This window comes from Syngnathus floridae, chromosome 17, assembly GCF_059516105.1.
Source record: "Syngnathus floridae isolate MCC-2025c chromosome 17, RoL_Sflo_1.0, whole genome shotgun sequence".
Lineage (NCBI taxonomy): Eukaryota > Metazoa > Chordata > Actinopteri > Syngnathiformes > Syngnathidae > Syngnathus > Syngnathus floridae.
The window spans coordinates 7,990,817-8,009,072 of record NC_142429.1 but is presented as its reverse complement, the minus strand read 5'-3'; the positions used below and the strand labels follow the sequence as shown (position 1 = coordinate 8,009,072).

Below are 18,256 nucleotides of genomic sequence, written 5' to 3'. Positions count from 1 at the left end.
TTGATGTTAGATTTATTTTATTATTGTCACTTTGGTGACTTACTGTTGATGCTGCATGGAAGGACAGAAGCCAGTTTTAGTTATTAATATTATTTTTTTAATAATCACAAAAAGTATACAGAATATAGACAATTATATTATCAATTGGGGTTTGTGTGAGGGGTGGGGTGGGATGTTCCACTTGAAGCATTGTTTTGTTCTGAAGACTCCAGGATTGCAGAAGGACTAGCTGCTGTGGTAGACTCTTTCTGAACCAGTTCAGGCTCATCTTTACCGGGTTGGGGTGGGTGGACCAGGACCATGTCGATGAGACCAAAGTCCTGGGCCTCCATGGGGCTCATATAGCGGTCTCTCTCCATTATATTCTCTGGAAAACAGAACAATTAAAAACTAACATTCATCATTGACCATGTGCCAGAAGTCATTTTTAACATCATTGAGTAGAGTTTGTTTACATAAAACATGTCATAAAACATTTCTGGAGGGACCTTACCAATAGTTTCGAGCAGTTGCCCAGTGTGTTTGGAATAGAGATTATTTATTTGTTTCTTCAGTTTCATGATCTCTTCAGCCTGGATGGCGATATCAGTGGCCTGACCCTGGAAAAGAACAATTACATCGCAATGTAAGATATCTAAGATATTTTATAATTGCAGGCAGAGAAAATCTTCTCGTTTTGATTTAAAATCTGGATTTGTCTTACCCTAGCACCTCCGGATGGCTGATGGACCATGATACGAGCATTGGGTAATGAATGCCTCATGCCATTTGTCCCTGCTGTAAGAAGCAAACTACCCATACTAGCTGCTTGACCAACACACCAAGTGGAGATGGGATTAAGGATATATTGCATGGTGTCATATATAGCCAGACCTGCTGTTACCACACCACCTAAGGGAATTTAGAAACATCTTACTAAAGAGTATATAAATGATTTTTTTTTCTTGTTATTATTATCTATATTATCTGTTTAACCTTCACAATCACATTTTAGATATATATGAAGCCTTATTATTCAATTTCTCACCAGGGCTGTTGATGTACATGTGGATTGGTTTGTTGTTGCTTTCAGACTGAAGAAAAAGCAGCTGGGCAATAACCAGACTGGCCACAGAGTCATCAATCTTAGAGGAGGCGTCAAATAAAAAAAGATACGCTGTCATCATCGTAAAAGCATATCATAAAACAAAACCATCTGAATAAAATCATTCAAGCAAGAGACTTACCGGACCCATTACACAAATTATTCTCTCTCTAAGTAGGCGAGAATATATGTCATAGGCGCGTTCTCCTCTGCCCTGAAATGAAGCACACAAAAAATGTCTCAAAATAAACCAAAAATAAAGTTAATGCCAAGACAACAAAGGCTAACTTTTATATTTTATGCTTCTTCTAGTTTTTGCTATGTTATCATTTTACAAACAGCATTGACTACTTTAGGCATTCATAGTATGGAAGTCAAATTTTGGGTATTGTGACCACACGACCATGTAATGCAAAAAAAAGAAAAATAAATTCAAGCAAAAGAATATTTTACTGACCGTTTGCTCTATAACTATGGGTATTAGAGGACTTTGCCATGCAGGACTGTAGTGGATTGATCTTCTTAATTTCATTCCAAGTCCCACTGTTCGAAACACCCCCTAAAAGACAAGATGCAAGCAAGACAGAAGACATATGAACATATTTTACAGGCAATTGTGACAGATTGTTTTTGCGTTCTTATTTATTAGGGTTGAACGTAGTTTGTCCAACGAGAGCTGCCGTAGTCTGACGTCATCAACAGTCAATCTGAACCAGAGTAGATGTTGTACCTGCACCAGCCTTTGGGGGGCGCAGCCTGAGCATTGTATAACCTATATTCAGATGTACCTCAATATTTTGGATTTTGTGGACATCATTTTACTCATTAAGCGACATTAAGCTTACGTGCGTAACTGCGCACCTATGGAGAAGATGTCCATAAAATCTTAAATATTGAGAAAATCATTTTTGATATGTTCAGATGATCATTTGAAATGGATGTGTTAAAGAAGGGAAAGATCTTAAACTGGCTGGATAAGGGCTCAAATGCTGTTTAAACTGCCACCACTAAGTTATATTATTGAAATGCCAAAGTTTTACCATCTCATTTGTGCGTTTCCTTGGGTTTCGAAATGTTTCGTCTTTGGAGAAACATGGATGCAACTGTACTTCCATAACACGGACCAACCAATACACTCAGAGTCATTTTCGTTTTGCATTGTAATCACTCTGGTGAGTACGTTTAAAAAAAAAAAGTAAAGAGCATTACTGACCGTGAAAAGCGCCCTCATTGTTGAGAATAGTGTGTGTTAAACTCCAAATGTCACCAGGAGAGAGATAGTTGAACTGTCTTCCAGATAAACTGACTTTGCCCAAGACACTAGCTGTTACCTATTCGGGCACGCATGATCTGAGGCGCGCATGCGCAAAAAGTCGGCCATCTTGAATCGCTAACTACGGCAAGTGGCTGTGTCCAAATTTGCAATTCGCGTCCGGTTTATATGAACAAAATTCGTATTTGAAAATATTAACCTTGGAAATGAAAATAAACTCGTTGAGCTTCAAACTTGAAAATTAATAAATGTAGTATTCAAAATAAATATACTTGTATGAAAAGTTTTTTCGAGTTGAATATAATTTTGCTTCACTGGTAAATTTTTTGAATAAAATATTTTCAGGTTTCACACTCGTTTAGTGTAACACTCACTTTAAATATTTATTGCTTTAAGCGCTTTTTCACTTGTCAATGGATATGGTCATATTTCATGATTATTATTGGAGAAAAAATGTCCATGTGTTGTAATGCTTTTTATTTATTTTCTTTAAAAAAAATTAAAAGACCATGTATAGTAAGACTTTTTTGGGGGTAAAAAATGACCATGTGAGTAAGTAGTAAGACTTTTTTTAATGACCATGTAAAGTAAGGCTTTTTAGTGTTCTTGCAATTAGTGTTATCAATAATGGAAACAAAACGTCAGAGAACATATATATCTTTTTACTAATTTCATACAAAAAAGGACACTTCCGGTCATATTCACAGGGGTACCACGTGGCCTGATTGACAGACTTAATGAAGAAATGAGAAATTGTAACAGGCACACACAAAAGTCTACTGACATGCACACGCGTCATTATTGCGCAACACTTTGTTGGCTCGCAACCTAACTGCAGTACAGCAAACGGTCCCCAGAGGGCGGTCAACCTCTTCCTACATGCCTTCACCTCCCCCTCTCCTCTCTTCTCCTCGCTTGATCCCTTCTTCACCTCCACTGCTTTGCTCCTTTTTTCACCCCCTCATGTCCCTTAGCCCAAGCACCCCCACCATCCCACCCACTTAACTTTTCTCTTCTCTGATTGGTTCCAGACGTGCCACTAGGCTCTTCTTGCCGACTCAACATTCCACAGCTGGAGACAACGCATGCACACACACGCATTCACGCACACGCACACACCTCCAGCAGCACAAAAAAAAAAAAAAAAAATCCTGCAGGCGGAGGAAGACGGGGAAATGATCCTAAATCTGCTTTTGGGGGGTAAAATCAACACTGTGGTATTTACATTGGTGTCGGGAGGGGGATCTCAATTGTTGGCAACACACACACACGCACACACAAAACAAAAGAAGTGGAAAAGTCTCCATATAGCTTGAAGCAAAAAAGAAAAAGACCGCCACGAAGGCAGAGAAGAAAAAAAATGACAAAGAAACAAATCAGAGTCACTTGGTTTCGAAGTAGGGCTTCAAATTAGGGGTTTAAGTCTGAGTTCAAGTTTCAGAGTAGGATTTCAAAAAAGGGTTTCAAATAAGGTTAGGGTTGAAAAGTAGGGCTGCGAGTCAAGGTTAGGGTTGCACGACAGCGATGAGCTCCAAAACAAGGGCTTCAAAATTGTGTTAGGGAACCAAATTTGGGTCTTAAACTTTCAACATTCAATTTTGTATTAGGGTTTTTAAAGTAGGGTCAAAGTAGGGTTTCAAATCAGGGGCTGGATGGGGTCACACCAGGATTTGGATTTCAAAGCTGGGGTTCAAATTAAGACTTTCAAGTCTGAGTCAGGGTTTCAAAGTAAGGTCTACAGGTGTGGGGGGTAGGGTTTCAAGACACTGTTTTAAGAATTATAAAGTGGGAAGAAGATGGCAAATCATTCAAAACCTTCTTTTGTGGGGTTGTAGTTCGTGTCAGGGGTTTGGTCTCTTGGTGCAGGGGCGGTTGTTGGCAAATGTCCCAAAAGAAACTGCAAAAGAACCGTGAAAGTCTTTAAATCTGTTGACCTAAGCCACATAGAAAGAGAAGAAAAACAAAAATAGCCGTGACCAAGTGTGGACCTGGGGCGCTGTGTAAAAGGGGGGGAAAAAATTGCTTACTCAGCTCCAGGTGGGGGTATGGCGGGGGGGCGGAGTGTAAAAACTCACAACATAGCAACACTTGGAAATTAAAGAAAAGTGCAAGAACAGAGCAGGAGGTCACGTCACTGGAAATTTGGACACCTCCTCCTCCTTCGGATGCTGACGTGTCCAAAGGGAAGGAGGCGGGATGGGGATGATGACATCACAGTTTTCGTCGACTTGTCTTGATTTTAAATGAGAAGAAAAAGAGAATTTGGCATCAAAGGAGCGAGTAGCTTTGAGTACTCTTCTAAAAAGCTTCCAAGTCATTTATTCTTCATTTGTATTGACAAAAAAAAAAAAGTCTGATTTCATTTGTTCGGTAAAAAAATGTGCTGTAACTGTTAATCCTTGGTGTCGTTGGAGAAAAGCATGTCACAGACACACTTGGGAACAGTTTGAAAAATGTAGAAAATTCAGACGCTGCTGTGCTCTACACAGCCTTTTACTTTTGGGGGGGTGGATTATTTTTCTCAGGATTATTTTTGGCTTCACAAAATACCGGTTCTGGTTGAGTCTGAAGTGTTGAGGGACTACTCGGGCTGTTCGTTGAGCTCCATGTCCGATACCAGGATGTTCTTCTCCACCTGGTCGCCCTGGCCCGAGTGCGTACGGCTGTAGCGGGCGCCGTCGTAGGAGCCCCGCACGCCAACTCCGCCGCGCCGCCGGTACAAGTAGATGACGGCCACGATCAGAACCACCAGCACCACTACCGTCACCAGCACCACGATCAGCGTGGGCAGGTGGTCGCCGCTCAGCAACTCGTTGGAGGACTCCATGACTGCAAAAAGGAAATAGACGTTTGATGATGTCATTAAAAGCAAAATCGGACTTGGGCGCTTACTTCTGGGCCGCTTGCAGATGACTCCGTGCGTTCGGTTCCGGCATGATCCGGGCTTCCAAAGGCCGCTGTTGCTCTGGATCCAGAAGCAGGAGTTGGGCGAGAGCACGGAGAAGGCCACGTCGTGAGCCTCCCAGTTGGTGTATGACATCTCTGTCTCCTTGCTCCACACTAGACTTCCACCTAAATAACAAAAAATGTCCCCCCCCAAAAAATATTCTTAAATTAACTTCACAGACATTTTCTTTCATGGTTATGTAAGACAACTGTAATGAAAGTAGTGACGTTGATCCCGAGAGGAAAAAAAAAGTGATTTGGGACCTCTGACGCTGACTCCCAGCCAAGCTCCGTGGGCCTGCTCGGCCGAGCTCTGGATGTGCTCCCACACAAACGCGTTCTCCGCTTCGTCCAAGATGGTAAGAAGCTCGGCCCCGACTGAGAAGAAGCAAAAAAAAAGAATAAATATATTCCAGTAGGGAAGGAAGCCTGTGTGAGATAAAAGGTTGTCCCGACCTTTCTGGCAGGACATGAGTGCGTCCTGCTGCAGTTTGAGTCTTTGCAGGTTGAAGGCATAACAGTGGTTCCTGAAGGACACCCAGGCCCAGTCGCCCACAGTGCGCGGGCAACTTCCCGGGTAGAGCCACTTGTGAGTCTCTGGCGCATCTATTTTGATAAACAACAACATTTGTTGGGTTGAACAGTGGAGGCATCCCTAATAAAGTGACTGTAAGAATGCTGAAGCTGTTGATATTGTTACCCACCACTAATTTGACAGATGGCAGCATCCAGTTTGGTCTCGCAGGAGGTCCTGGTCCACAGACCGGAGGTGGTCATGTGACCGCAGCCTGGCAACTGTTTGGGCTCCCCGTCCACCCAGTTGGAATAGGACAAGTCTTCCTCGCCCAGCCAGGTGAAGCTTCGGCCCTGTGGATTCAAAAATGGAGTTCCCACCCATTGTTGGCTCAAATAAATTTTAATTGACCTCACCTCATAGTTGTAGAGAGCGATCCACGCTGGCTGCCGCAAGCTATTGATGAGTAACGTCAGGTAGGCTTGCTGGACGGGATTTTTCGGCGCCGCCAAGGTCCCGTTTAAGGAGTTACACAGGTGAAGGGCGCCGGTCCAGTCCAGTCGTTTCTGCACCACCTGGTAGGTGATGCCACCCAGGTCCAAACGCTTGGACAAGGTGGCGGGAATCAGGGTAGGTGCCGCGGGCATGCCTGGATCTGAACAAAAGGTGGCGTCATTGGATTAAAAATGTTAATATTGAAAAATTTATTTGCAAACCTTGTTGCCTCTGACAAAGGTAGCCGATGCTTTCCGTCTCGCAAGCCCGTGAGGCCCACATGCCCTTGTGCTTCTGCGGGTTGCCGTGAATTCCGGCCACGCAGTTTCCCTGGTAGGACACAGCGAGACCGTCAAAACCGAGGGCGGGTAAGGTGATCAGAGAACATCCAGCGAGAACATTCCAGTACCGGGTTCTTGTCATGATGCGGCCCGTTGTTGTCGACCGGCTGTCCCGGAGCCCAGTTGGTGTAACTTAGCAGACCCGGCTGCGCCCACTGGAAGTGACCTTTGGGGTCGGATTTGAGACCGAGCCACAGGTCGACGGTGACGTTGGACAGCAGGGTGGTGACGAAGGCTGCGAGGAGGAGAGTGGAGGATTAAATGTTGCCACAACATAATAACCAAAGCGTCTTACCTTGCTCCAAATGATTGGAAATGACGGCCAGGACGCCACCTTGCAGCTCACATTTGATTTTGGCCGCGGACCATGTGACGTGCTGGGACTGTTGCTCAAAGACTCTAAAACACTAGCAAGGATCATTTTAAATTATATTTAGTAAGGCTAATTGGCTTGAAGGCTAAGCTAGCTTACATCAACAAATATATAAAACATATATATATATATTTTTTTTTAAATGTGTGTATCTTCCGAAGTAAAAAAAAAGAAAAATATTTGTGTACCTTGCGCTGATACGAGGTCCATCCTTCGGGACAACCCGAGGGAGGGTGTGGAGACGATGGCGTCGGGGGGGCGGTGCCAGTGACGTTCACCCTCTTGCAGATGTACGATTGGTCCGAGTCACATTTCTGCTCAGCCCACTCTCCTGTTGAACACGATTTACATTTTCACGTATAATCGAAAGTCTCGACGGTGAGACTCGTCTCACCTTTGCTAGCGATCAAGTGCACGCATCTGCGGTCGCGACTGAGGGGGCGTGGCCTGCCGGCAGCCCAGGACACGTAGTTGAGCACGGAGTGGTCGGACCAGCGGAAACGTCCGTCGTTGTTGAAAGTGTGAAGTCCCAACCACCAGTTATCAGACTCCACCTTTCCCATCTAAAATTAAAAAAAAAAAAAAGAAATGAAAACATCATTTTGTGATGTTATGACACTTCCATTGAACATTTTAGCCGTGTTTTCTTTGCCTGGTTGAGCGTGCTGGCCAGGAATTTCTCTTCCTGCGCCGAGTGAACCGAAGCCAGGGATGAATGATCCCATGAGCAAATTCTCTGGGCCTGGTCCCACGTGGTGCGGCTTTCGAAAAACTTATATTCGGCCTCCTGAAAGCCGATCCATTCCGGTGAAGCGGCGCCTAACGAGCGAATAAGATGCTGTTAGATTTTCAGACGGATGATTTTCACGTGCTGCGAGGTCACACTGACCTTCTGGTTGCTTCTCAACGCTGCCTAAAATCACGGAAAACAAGGAAGAAGCAAGAATCAAGATAGAACCGTGTAAAAATACGCCTTGGTGATGTACCTCGAGGGATCTTGCAGATCCAGTCCAGAGGTGATTCACAGTGCATAGCCAGCCAGGTCATGGAGCCCAGGTCTGCTGCAGCACACTGGCGGACGTTGTAGTAGTAGCGCCCAAAGTTCTGGTACGTGACCTAGTGATCCAGTTTCAGGATTATCAATTGAGATTTATTATGTTTGGAAAAAAATATATATTGATAAGCGTGACACTCACAGCCAGCCCATCACTCCACTTCCAGCTGCTGCTTTCCATCGGGTTCCTGCGGTTCAGACCGATCCAAAACCAGTGCTGATCGTGTTCCTCAGACTCCCTGTGGGTTACAATTGACATCATCAACACCATCATCTTCATCATCATCATCATCATGGTCCACAAACCCAAAGGTCTCGTGCAGGACTTGAAGAACAAAGTGCTCCTCTTCTGGGCCGGCGATGCTCAGCAGGTCGGCGCCGTGCGTACGGCAGAACAAGTGAGCCTGCAGCCAGCTCAACCTCTGATCTTTGTCCCAGTGAAAGACCTGCACACAGAATCATTTTTTACAGCAATGGCCATATTTGTTCATTTCAAAGACGGGTGGGTACCTTGTAACAATAGCGTAGGTTGCTGTTGCTCTTCCAGCCGTTGGGGCAGGACCCAGTGAGGCTGGGCGTGGGCTGAGCAGCGGGAACAGAGGGCTCGGGGCTCAGGGTGGCATCCCGGTTCTGGCGGCAGATGTATTTGGCCTTGGACGATGCGCACTCTCTCACCTCCCACAGCCCGGTTCCCGAACCGGTCGCCATGGAGACGCAGCCTCCTCGGACGCTGACTGGAAGATAGGAAGGATGCAGTTAGAGGCGTGTCCTCGGCTTGCGCCACAAAAGCGTGACCTACTCGGCTGGTCTCGGTTCCAGTTGGTGTAGGACACTTGGTCCCCGCTCTGCCAGTGGAACGAGCCGGGGCTGCCCTGGTCGTGCAGGCCGATCCAGAAGGAATCATCGGAACGACCAAACACCAGACTGTTGGCGAAGGCCTGCTCAAATCTTTTGAGGGTGATTTCAAAGCATATTAGGGGGAGGAGTCAGCACACGACTGATGATTTCGTGGTTATTTACCTGTTGGTGATCGTTAGGAGCGACGCCTTATTTTCCTCGCACGACTTCCTGGCCTCATCGAATGTTAAGAGATCCTCCGACACCCAGTAGCAAGATGGACTGTGCCACTTCCAGCCCTAAGAGGGGGGGTGCAGACATACAGCTGAATACAACGGCATACAAAAGTGACCAAAAATAAAACTCTCCTTTTATGGAATATAAAAACAATACCAATTGTCATCCTAAAAAAAAAAAATAACAGTATTTCATGTGAGTATGCAGAATTGATTGTTATTGCTGTGGTGAAGGCACGCAGGCGCATCATCATGCCAGACTCGAAAGGTCATCGGGGGTGAGCTAGATGATTCTCCTTCACGCTAGTGCGCAAAATCCAAAAAGCAAAAACCACCGCCTCCTTTTAGCAACTGTATGCAAACCTCAAAACTTTTCAGGCAGCGCCGCCGCATTCTTCATGTCTCTCGTCGTAATCGTGCATCTCTTGTGAAATGTAATGCCTACTTTCACCACTAGATGAGCATCAAGCTAATAAAGACGGAGTCACGCTTTGTAAAGAATAAAGAAGCCTGTGAGGATTGTTATGTCTGTCTTTATGTGTTGCTCCACTGGTTGTGCTTTTTTTTTTTTTTAGCCTTTCTATGGCATTTCCATTTATGTGTTATTCTCGATTAACATAAAGTAAACTGCAAAACATTCAACTTTCAAATATTACTGATAAAATCCCTGTCTGATAAACTGACACTTTTATTAGGTGAATCGTCCTGGAAAAAGCTTCAAATTACAAATGTTTCTTCCAGGCGACACGGATTATATTTTCTCTGCATGAAGGATTTATCTTGAAAAGTCATCAAGTCTTTTGCTTCTCCTCAAATGCCTGAAAACGTTCTACTTCCATGCAACACTTTATTTTCTTTTAATTTACAACAGGAAGTATTGTAAAGGAATGCTGCATATGTAATCACAGCGCCACCATCTGAGCACTAAATGCATTGGGGGGGACTCCACCATTCAATTTTGCTTTTTGGGGAATTTATTTATTATTAAAAACGAATTTTGGCAATTTATAAGGAATAACAAGCGACTTCATTCTTATTTGTGTCATGCTGCTGCGATGGGCTCAGCGAACAGCAACAAACAGTGAGGACAGCTTTGTTAGCTTAACCATCACGTGGCGGTTTCACTTGTTGTTTCACATGTTGAGCTCAGCTGGAAACAAACTAGGCCGCGGGGTGAACTCCTGTCACATGACCAGCCCTGACGCCTACCCCAACACCCTCAAATAAACTCCCCTTATCCTGGCAAATAATGCAATTCAGTTTAAATTGCATAATTTATTTAATTCTAATTAAATAAGCAATTGTTTAATTGTAATTATTTTTTTAAACATGGTATTATCAATATTTAATCTAATTAGAATTATTTAATTATCACTTTATGAAATAAAAACTGTTTACAATAAATTAATTAATTATTATTTTATGAGAAAATAATGTAAAAATAAATGAATACACGTAAGATCCAGTTTAAGGGAGGGAAAAAAAAAAGTTAATGATATATTGCCCACTTGTGCTATATTTTCTGCTTAGGTGCCGAACACGCTTCCGAGAAATGCGCTCGACTTGGACTATTTCAAGCCCGTCAAGTGAGCGACGGGAGCGTCGTATATGGGCCACACATGTGGACGTGATTACGGGGATGCGAAATCAAACACAGATGTCTGCGTGAATTCCTCCAACGTGGGATTTGATTCACACACTGTATTCCCGCTGTCCTCACTGACTGTGTATAAGGGTCACTTTAGAACGTATACCCTAAAAGTCAGACGGGGGGGGGAAAGGAGGTCCAAACTGAACAGCTGGAACGCGTATAACAAGAATCAGGATCTCAACGGGGCCTGCAAATTGTCAGTAGCTGCAGACAAAAATAAAAGGACCAATTTGAAATTTATAAACATGGCCGCAGGTATGCTATAATTAGCATTAAGCTGTTATAACCCTTGAAGCAAATGATATTTGAACACAAACAGTGCAGCAACACATGTAACCAAGCAAATACTTACAATACTCATATTTTTTCAATCTAACCAACCTTATTGCGACTTTGTGAGATTGTTGGATTTGTTGGTTCAAGTTGCGCCCACATTGAAATGAAATAATCTAATTTATTGATATGCATCTGTACTATTTCAAAGTTAGCAATACCAAATGCGTTTTAAACAGGAAGGTGAGTCTCGTACTTGTTTGCAGTCTTGATGCTGAGATTTTCCTTCTCTTTTGGTAGCGGCCTTCTTGCAGATGGCGGGCAGAGTCAGGTTACACGGACTGTCGTCCCAGCGGCCCTCCTGCGCGTGGAAGCGACACACACACATATAGCTGCTGAGTGTGTTTAGACATACAGACGTGAGGAATGGTATAAGCAGGGGATGATGGTTTTGGAGAAGGGGGGAGGGGGTCACTCACGGGTCCCCACATGGACACGCAGTCTTCTTGAGTGTTGCGGAAGTTGTTGGGTTCGTACGGATGCCAGTGGGTGAAGGTGACGGGGGTGTGATCACTCCAGTGGAAGTCCATCTGCATGGCGATGTCGTGGAGGCCGAGCCACAGCTGCTCCGTGTCTGAACACACACACATTATTAGGAACACACACATTCAGAAACAGCGATGTGGCACTCGAAGGGAATGTTAATGAAACGCAGAAAGTTTGGACGGAGGAGTACGTTTTGAGTTCAGAGGAAATGTGGGGATGTGAGGTTACCATGGCAACCAGAGAGCGGAATGCCCAACATTGCAAAGTGACAGTTAAACAATGACATAAAAACATTTGACTAACAAAAATGACTTAATTGATTTACTGGTAGAAAAAAAATAAATAGAAATGTTAATAATGCCTTGAGGGCAACTCAATTAAACTGAACTTTATTTAAAATATAAACTGCTTTCACAAAAGGGCTTAAAATATTTGAATAAGGGTTTTATAATGAAAAAAAAATGGCAGACAGCAACTGACCTTTCTTGATGTTGCGAACGATGAACTCCATCTCGGGCAGCGTGTGAATGCTAGCCAGGTTAGCTTCCATCTTCTGGCACGCCTTCAGCCCCGCGTCCCATTCGGCTTTTTCCGGCACCACCTTGTAGCAGCCCGCCTGGAAGGCCTGCCATCCCACTTGGCACTCATACTTCTCATCGTCCGCCCATGAGTCTGCTGGGACACCAGAGACGTGATGCCATTTGTGTTCTGGAACATATTCTGAACCTGTTTGCAGTCTGACCGGTAGTAAAAGGATCCAAAGTGGCGTTGGGCCTCTTCTTGCAGACGTAAGGAAGAGTTTCGGAACAAGCGCGGTTTTGCCAGCGACCCGACGACTCTGTCCTGATCACAACGCAGTTCTCCTCGTCTTCGTGGTTTGGTTGGTCTGCGGAAAGATTTTGGTATCTTGGTGCCGATTGTTTACAAATACGGTGAAAAGATTTGTCGACAGGCTAACCTTGCTCCCAGTTGAGGTAATTGAGCGGGGACGAGTCGGCCCACTGCCAGCCGGTGTTGATGTCCAGGTCATTGAGGCCAAGCCAAAAGGCGGTGCTGTAGGCGGTCAGCAGGCCTTTAAAAATAAGAACAGATTTAGGGTCAAGGATTGTATGCGTTGCAGAGTCTGTTTGAAAAATGTGTGTATATATATATTAATCAGTTAAAAAAAATAAAATTTCAATCCCACATAAATAAATTTTGACTACAGTACTTAAAATGACAGACTGGGTTGCTGAAATTTCACTAGTGCTCATAAATGGGTGGAGGTCCGGAGACTCTGAGTCATCTGAGTAGCCTCGGTCGGAGTCTGGGCTGGGGGTTGTCCGCCCCCCCTCCCCCTGCACATTTCCTTGATGTCATTTGTGCGTAGAGGAGTCCAAAGTTGTAAACAAACCATTGATGTAGGTCTGCTCATGCAGCTTGGTGACGCTGAGCAGGTCGGCTCCCTGCTGCTGGCAACTGATGCGGGCCTCGTTCCACGACAGCTCGGCCTGGTTGTTGAATTGGTAGCAGCTGTCCGTCAGTGGGTCAATGTCCCAGAAGGTCTCGCAGCCGCCGCCTATGCGGTTGAAAGATACCAATTACCGTATTGGCCCGAATATAAGACGAGGTTTTTTTTCATTGAAATAAAACTTAAAATGGGGGGGTCGTCTTATATTCGGACCAATACGGTAAGTCAAACAAAGCTGGAAAGTGGGTGAATTATGAATTTGGCCCACTCATGAGTAACTCACTGTTGACGGGACAGAAGCCCCAGCTTTCGCCTTGGGCGTAGTCGTAGGTGGTGGCGCACCACAGGTGGCCGTCCTCTCGCCCGATGCTAGTGCAGTTGTGAAACCACTGGCCGTCGTACAGGAAGGGTAAATGGCATGGGCGCCCGTTTGAGTTGCCCTGGATAGTGTAGATCTCTGAGGAGCAACACAGAGGTTTGTTAAATCACAAAAAGAATAACTGAAACCTGTGTAAGATATCAACAGTTTTTTTTTTCTGTGCACACGCATTTTTCAACACAGTGTGAGGAAAAGGGCACGAGGGGGGAGAACGCACTTGAAAGCCCGAAAAGTAGGCCAGACATTTTTAGCGAGAGCAAGCGAGTGCAAAGATTTCCTCAGGGCTCCGACACTGACTGTCATTCTTCCTCGTCTGACTAACATCCCGCGCGAGTCTGACACTAAATTGTGGATGTAACCATGACGGAGAAGATGCAGGTTTCAGAATGTGAACAAACGAAAGGAAAAGCCTTGGACTCTGTAGCGTACATACCACGATACGTTTTGGCGCACAGGTCCTGCTTTTCACCGTACACGCTCCATTTGGAGCTGGACGTGGAGGGCGTGGACACGTTGGAGAACGATGGCCAGGGTAGGTAGTTGCTGAGGTCCTCCAGCACTTGGCCGCAGTTCCACGTCCAGCTCACCATGGGGGGCTGGCGGTCGCACGTGTACACGCTCAGAGGTGTGCGTCCCAGCCCGGAGGCGGTGTCGTTGCCGGAGGTCACGCCCAGGCACAGCGAGGAACCCAAATTGAAGAGGCGACCAAGGGACACCCATTTCCAGCGCTGGCCGGCCTCCTGGCAGGACGTGGAGAGCACCAGGGAGCGCCCGCGCACCCCCAGGCAGCCTCGGGTGCCCTCGTGGAAGAAGGCAAAGTCATTGGAGTCCGGCGGTGCTGTGGAGGGAAGCCACAAGTCAATACGGTAGATGAGAACATTCCATGGGAGCTGCCGGAGGGATCAATTTATCCGATAATTGGCAAGTGGAAAGTAGCCCCCACTGAAAGAAGAAATAAAACACTGACATGCAGTGGTGGGAGTTGCCAAACGCATATTTGCACTTCACACATATATACTGAATGTACATCCTACTGTCTCCTCCTACAGGCCATTAGACAGAATGCACCTGTTGAACCTAATGCCCTTTGTTTTATGATAGCTCCAAACAAAGCTCATGTACTCACATTTTTTCTTCCTTTTTTTTCCCCCCTCTTTACAATTTTGGTTTTGGCCGAGTCGAAGCCACCGTGACTACACGACTGCGTGTTTGTGTGGGCAGCACAGACAGGACCGAAGAAGGGGGGAGAAAAAAAATTCTAAAATATCATCCACATATTCCAAACTCTGCTCAAATACAGCCTGCAGGAGCCAAGGACTGAAAAGACGACCAAAGTGTGACCCTCGGCATTCCGACTCAGCGGGCTCCTGCGAGAGGCCAGGAAGTGAGGAAGCATGGGAACCATCACCGCTAAGCCAGTTACTTGCTCGTAACACATTCCCCTCTGAAGCCCCCCAATTAGCCTCCTCTCGAAACAATAAAGTCTCACCGTAAAGGCAGCCTGTGGGAAACAAGCAAATGCGCTAATAGGCCCTGCTTTCCTTTCATCTTTTGTAACTCATCTAAATTTGGTGAGGCGAATCATTTCAGGACCACTATTAGATTCGGTTTCATGTCTAAGATCAAACATAGAGAATGGTGCATTATATTTTTAAAACAAGGACAAGCACATAATAATGAGTATCACCAACGGTGAAGCAACACAAGTAGACAGACATAACATGCAAAAGCATACTCCACATTGGATTGTGGCGCAAGGAGAAAAGTGGGAGACATAATTTCTAATTCTGTCTTTTTTGGTGAATAGGAAAAGGTTTGTCGTAAGCTCCGCCCACATAATGCCAATGTGTTTAGTATACCTGCATGTTCGAAGCATACCTGCGTTCAATGAACGAGACACGAATGGGACAGGCAAGCGCTTGTCAAAAGAAGGCGTCGCAGCTGACAAAGTAATTCAGGGCAAAAATCTCAAGAGAGCAATGTGGCAAGACTACAAGAAAGGAATATATAATTGTCAAACATTTAATACTCCCAAGAACATTGTGAGCCGAAGTTTGGGACGGGTTTGCTCAGAGCTGGCCGACGAGTTGGGGGGGGGGAATTCGAGGGGGTGAGAGCAGGGAAATAATAAAAAAAAAAGTCGAACGGATGATGAAATACTGAGCAACCAAAAAGGAGCTACACAAGGAATAAAAAAGCTAATTCAAAATGTCTTTTAGGGCAGGCTGTGCAAATGAAACTTCTTGTTAGTTGTTGAAAAATGACAGAAAGCAGCTGCAATGACTCACGCCGCACGTCTCGTTTGTCAGGCAACATCTAAACTGTTGTCATGCGAGCGTTTTTGAGGCTTCCGGGAACTTGGCGTCGGCCGAGGAAAGGAATGGAGACTGGGAGAACGTTTGGCTCAAAAGTTAAACTGGATGTGCATCTTCCTCCACCCCCCTTTCTGCACCCAAGGTGTGATGACAATGCGGCCCGAGTGGTACGGAAGCATTACCGCAGGAGGCCCAACAGGACCCGAGTCCTATTGTGAGGATGGCATGTGATTTAGTGAGGCGCCTGGCCGCTGTGGTTTTAGCTCCCAGTGACAATTAGCTTTCAGAGCCAAAGCCACAAGAACACGCCGGTTGGTTGACTTGATGACGCCGCACGTTTTTCTCCCTATTGTCAAAGCTTATGAAGGCTACCAAAATAGCTCATCATTGTGACCCTAACAATTTTCGACTCTCTTACATTGGGATAGTAAATGCTGGGCAACTAAAATGACATTTAGCGCAAGACATTTTTTGTTATAGGATTAAATTACATTTATTTATTTTCTCTCGATTGTTTAAACATATAAAATCTTTTGACTGCAATGCAGTGATTTTAACAACAGCATCACTGCGGGGAAGGGTACAATACTAGCATCATCACTCACTGTGGTTGGGGCCTGTAACATGTAATGAAATGATTGATTTCGTGCCCCAATAGAGTCGTCAATCACACATGAGCGGGCTGTTAATGTAACCAGAAATGAAGGTCACATGAGGCCGCAGGGGGGAGGAGGGGGCGGGGCTAGAAATGACATGTCACACTCAAATCAGCTCCCAAAAAGCCACATAGCAAACAATAATAGATAACATAAAATTACCTAGATTGTTTTTGTCGGATAAATCACAGCTGTAGCAGTTGAGTTTGCCAATATTTTCTGCTCAAGTGCCACAAGTTTGAAATTAAGACAGATGGGCCACGAACAAGGCATACTCGCAGGCATATATTCTTTATCCTCTGTGAAAAACGACTAAAGTCGATGCGTTCTTGTGTCTGCAGTACTGCCACCCAGTGGCCACACTACAGGAAGCCATTGATAGTTCTACCAATGGTTTTATTTAAAAATATTAGTGAGCTGAATGAACACAACATAGATAAAAACATTAAATAAAATACATTTTAAAACACAAATTCTGGGGACGGGGGGTTAAATTAATACAACGAATATAGGACTCTTGAAACAATAAGCTATTTCAGAATACCGTTTTTTTTGTCAGTATATTTATAACGGGCCAAACTTTGCCCATGATGGAGCTGAACACTCCAACGCGCACACAACCACAATCCACGCACACCTCACCCCCCCCCCCCCTTTTTTTTTTTTTTTTCATGCACATCTGGTTCCACTCACTCTCGGACTTTTTGGTTCGTGGCAAAGCAAAAGCAGCAAATCCACAATGAAATACCCCCCTTTTAAAAAAACAGGATTTTACAAATGATCATTTCAACTTGTACTTTAAGATACGAATGACACGTGGAGAAAATAATAAAAAGGCTCACCAGTGGCGCTCCACGTCACGTCCACGCAGAGCAGTAGCAGCAGTGAATACAAAGTGCATCGCTGAAATAAGTGGTGCCGACCGGTCCATTTTGTTGCTGTTGTTGTAGAGTTTCGGTGCCGCTCGTCGTCGCCGTGCATGCTCTCAGCTGCAGCCCTCACGCACGCGCATGCACGCACACGCACGCACGAAAGAAATGGTGGGGGAACGCACACACATAAACACAAAAAAGACTCAAAAAGTGACACAAATGTTCCACTCGAAAGAGTTTCAACCGTCTGCTGCCCTTACACGAGCAAATGAATGGAGATGCGTCAACAGTGTGTGTGTGCGTGTGTTTTGCGAAATAAGGCTTGAGGACCCCCAGTGGCCGCAAAGAGTAGCCGCAACTCACCGGACAATTCATTAGGTACACTGTCCTGCAACGACATACTTATAAACATTCATTTTGCATTCAAGCAAAAAAAAAAAAAAAAAGGAAACTTTGGAATTGTCACCACAGTACTTTGTCTGCATTTATAGTATTAAGACTTTTTTCTTGAATATAATTGAATTATTTTCTGTTATCACCAAATTTTACTTAATTTCTGCTTGTTTTTCTTTTTAAAAAGATACTTTATTATAATATAAAAACTATTTTGAACCCCTCCCAAAATTAATTCTACATTTTTTTCCAAAATACACCCAAAAGTCAACCACTTTTGTAATAAGGCAAAACAAAAAAATCATTCAAGATCATTTGTAACAATACATACCACAGTTGTTTTGTGAGGAACACTCTGCTCCCGTACTGTCCTGAAAGGCAACATGAAGATAAATCAAGAAGAATAATACGACTGTACCTACCTACTGTCAGAGCTCCTTGGTGGTCATCTTGGGAAGATGAACTCGCATCAGACATTAATCTACTCTGGCTGCCCCTCAAACTTCAGGTGACCTTTAAAACTCATTACAAACAATATTAAATTACATCTCTAACAGCCATCCTCTCT

The 18,256-nt window shown here is 44.7% G+C and overlaps 2 protein-coding genes across 3 annotated transcripts; both read right to left on the bottom strand.

The window, feature by feature from the left end:
- Positions 1 to 74: 74 nt before the first annotated feature.
- Positions 75 to 2,456, bottom strand: clpp (caseinolytic mitochondrial matrix peptidase proteolytic subunit). Its single transcript, XM_088357521.1, has 7 exons — positions 2,298 to 2,456; positions 1,542 to 1,643; positions 1,227 to 1,298; positions 1,028 to 1,124; positions 704 to 891; positions 494 to 599; positions 75 to 367 (listed from the first exon to the last, which is right to left on the bottom strand). Exons 1-7 carry the CDS (start codon positions 2,313 to 2,315, stop codon positions 141 to 143), a joined length of 810 nt encoding a protein of 269 aa, XP_088213647.1. The 5' UTR covers positions 2,316 to 2,456; the 3' UTR covers positions 75 to 140.
- A 542-nt stretch (positions 2,457 to 2,998) lies between these two features.
- On the bottom strand, positions 2,999 to 18,249 carry mrc2 (mannose receptor, C-type 2). 2 transcript variants are annotated; one of them, XM_088356847.1, is made up of 29 exons: positions 18,111 to 18,249; positions 18,020 to 18,059; positions 17,266 to 17,412; positions 13,886 to 14,290; positions 13,357 to 13,530; positions 13,017 to 13,181; positions 12,582 to 12,695; positions 12,366 to 12,509; positions 12,104 to 12,295; positions 11,557 to 11,711; positions 11,334 to 11,438; positions 9,101 to 9,216; positions 8,880 to 9,028; positions 8,591 to 8,814; positions 8,387 to 8,526; positions 8,223 to 8,319; positions 8,013 to 8,142; positions 7,916 to 7,939; positions 7,679 to 7,845; positions 7,421 to 7,589; positions 7,215 to 7,357; positions 6,949 to 7,060; positions 6,722 to 6,888; positions 6,534 to 6,642; positions 6,234 to 6,472; positions 6,008 to 6,170; positions 5,760 to 5,909; positions 5,568 to 5,681; positions 2,999 to 5,429 (listed from the first exon to the last, which is right to left on the bottom strand). In XM_088356847.1, exons 3-29 carry the CDS (start codon positions 17,402 to 17,404, stop codon positions 4,939 to 4,941), a joined length of 4,497 nt encoding a protein of 1,498 aa, XP_088212973.1. In that variant the 5' UTR covers positions 17,405 to 17,412; positions 18,020 to 18,059; positions 18,111 to 18,249; the 3' UTR covers positions 2,999 to 4,938. The 2 variants fall into 2 exon arrangements, with proteins under 2 accessions (XP_088212973.1, XP_088212975.1); XM_088356849.1 differs by lacking the exons at positions 18,020 to 18,059; positions 18,111 to 18,249 and having other exon boundaries at positions 2,999 to 5,186; positions 5,250 to 5,429; positions 17,266 to 17,972.
- Between the last annotated feature and the right edge of the window lie 7 nt (positions 18,250 to 18,256).

What these genes read in the sequence shown, in the direction of transcription:
- clpp (XM_088357521.1), bottom strand. An exon ending in CCATAGTTATAGAGCAAACG is followed by an intron (nt 1,299 to 1,541) that starts GTCAGTAAAATA and finishes GCTTCATTTCAG; the next exon opens with GGCAGAGGAGAACGCGCCTA. An exon ending in AGCCATCCGGAGGTGCTAGG is followed by an intron (nt 600 to 703) that starts GTAAGACAAATC and finishes GTTCTTTTCCAG; the next exon opens with GGTCAGGCCACTGATATCGC.
- mrc2 (XM_088356847.1), bottom strand. Translation starts at nt 17,404, where the DNA reads ATGCACGGCGACGACGAGCGGCACCGAAACTCTACAACAACAGCAACA. An exon ending in ACTCATGTCCTGCCAGAAAG is followed by an intron (nt 5,682 to 5,759) that starts GTCGGGACAACC and finishes GCTTCTTCTCAG; the next exon opens with TCGGGGCCGAGCTTCTTACC. An exon ending in GCTGGGAGTCAGCGTCAGAG is followed by an intron (nt 5,430 to 5,567) that starts GTCCCAAATCAC and finishes TTTGTTATTTAG; the next exon opens with GTGGAAGTCTAGTGTGGAGC.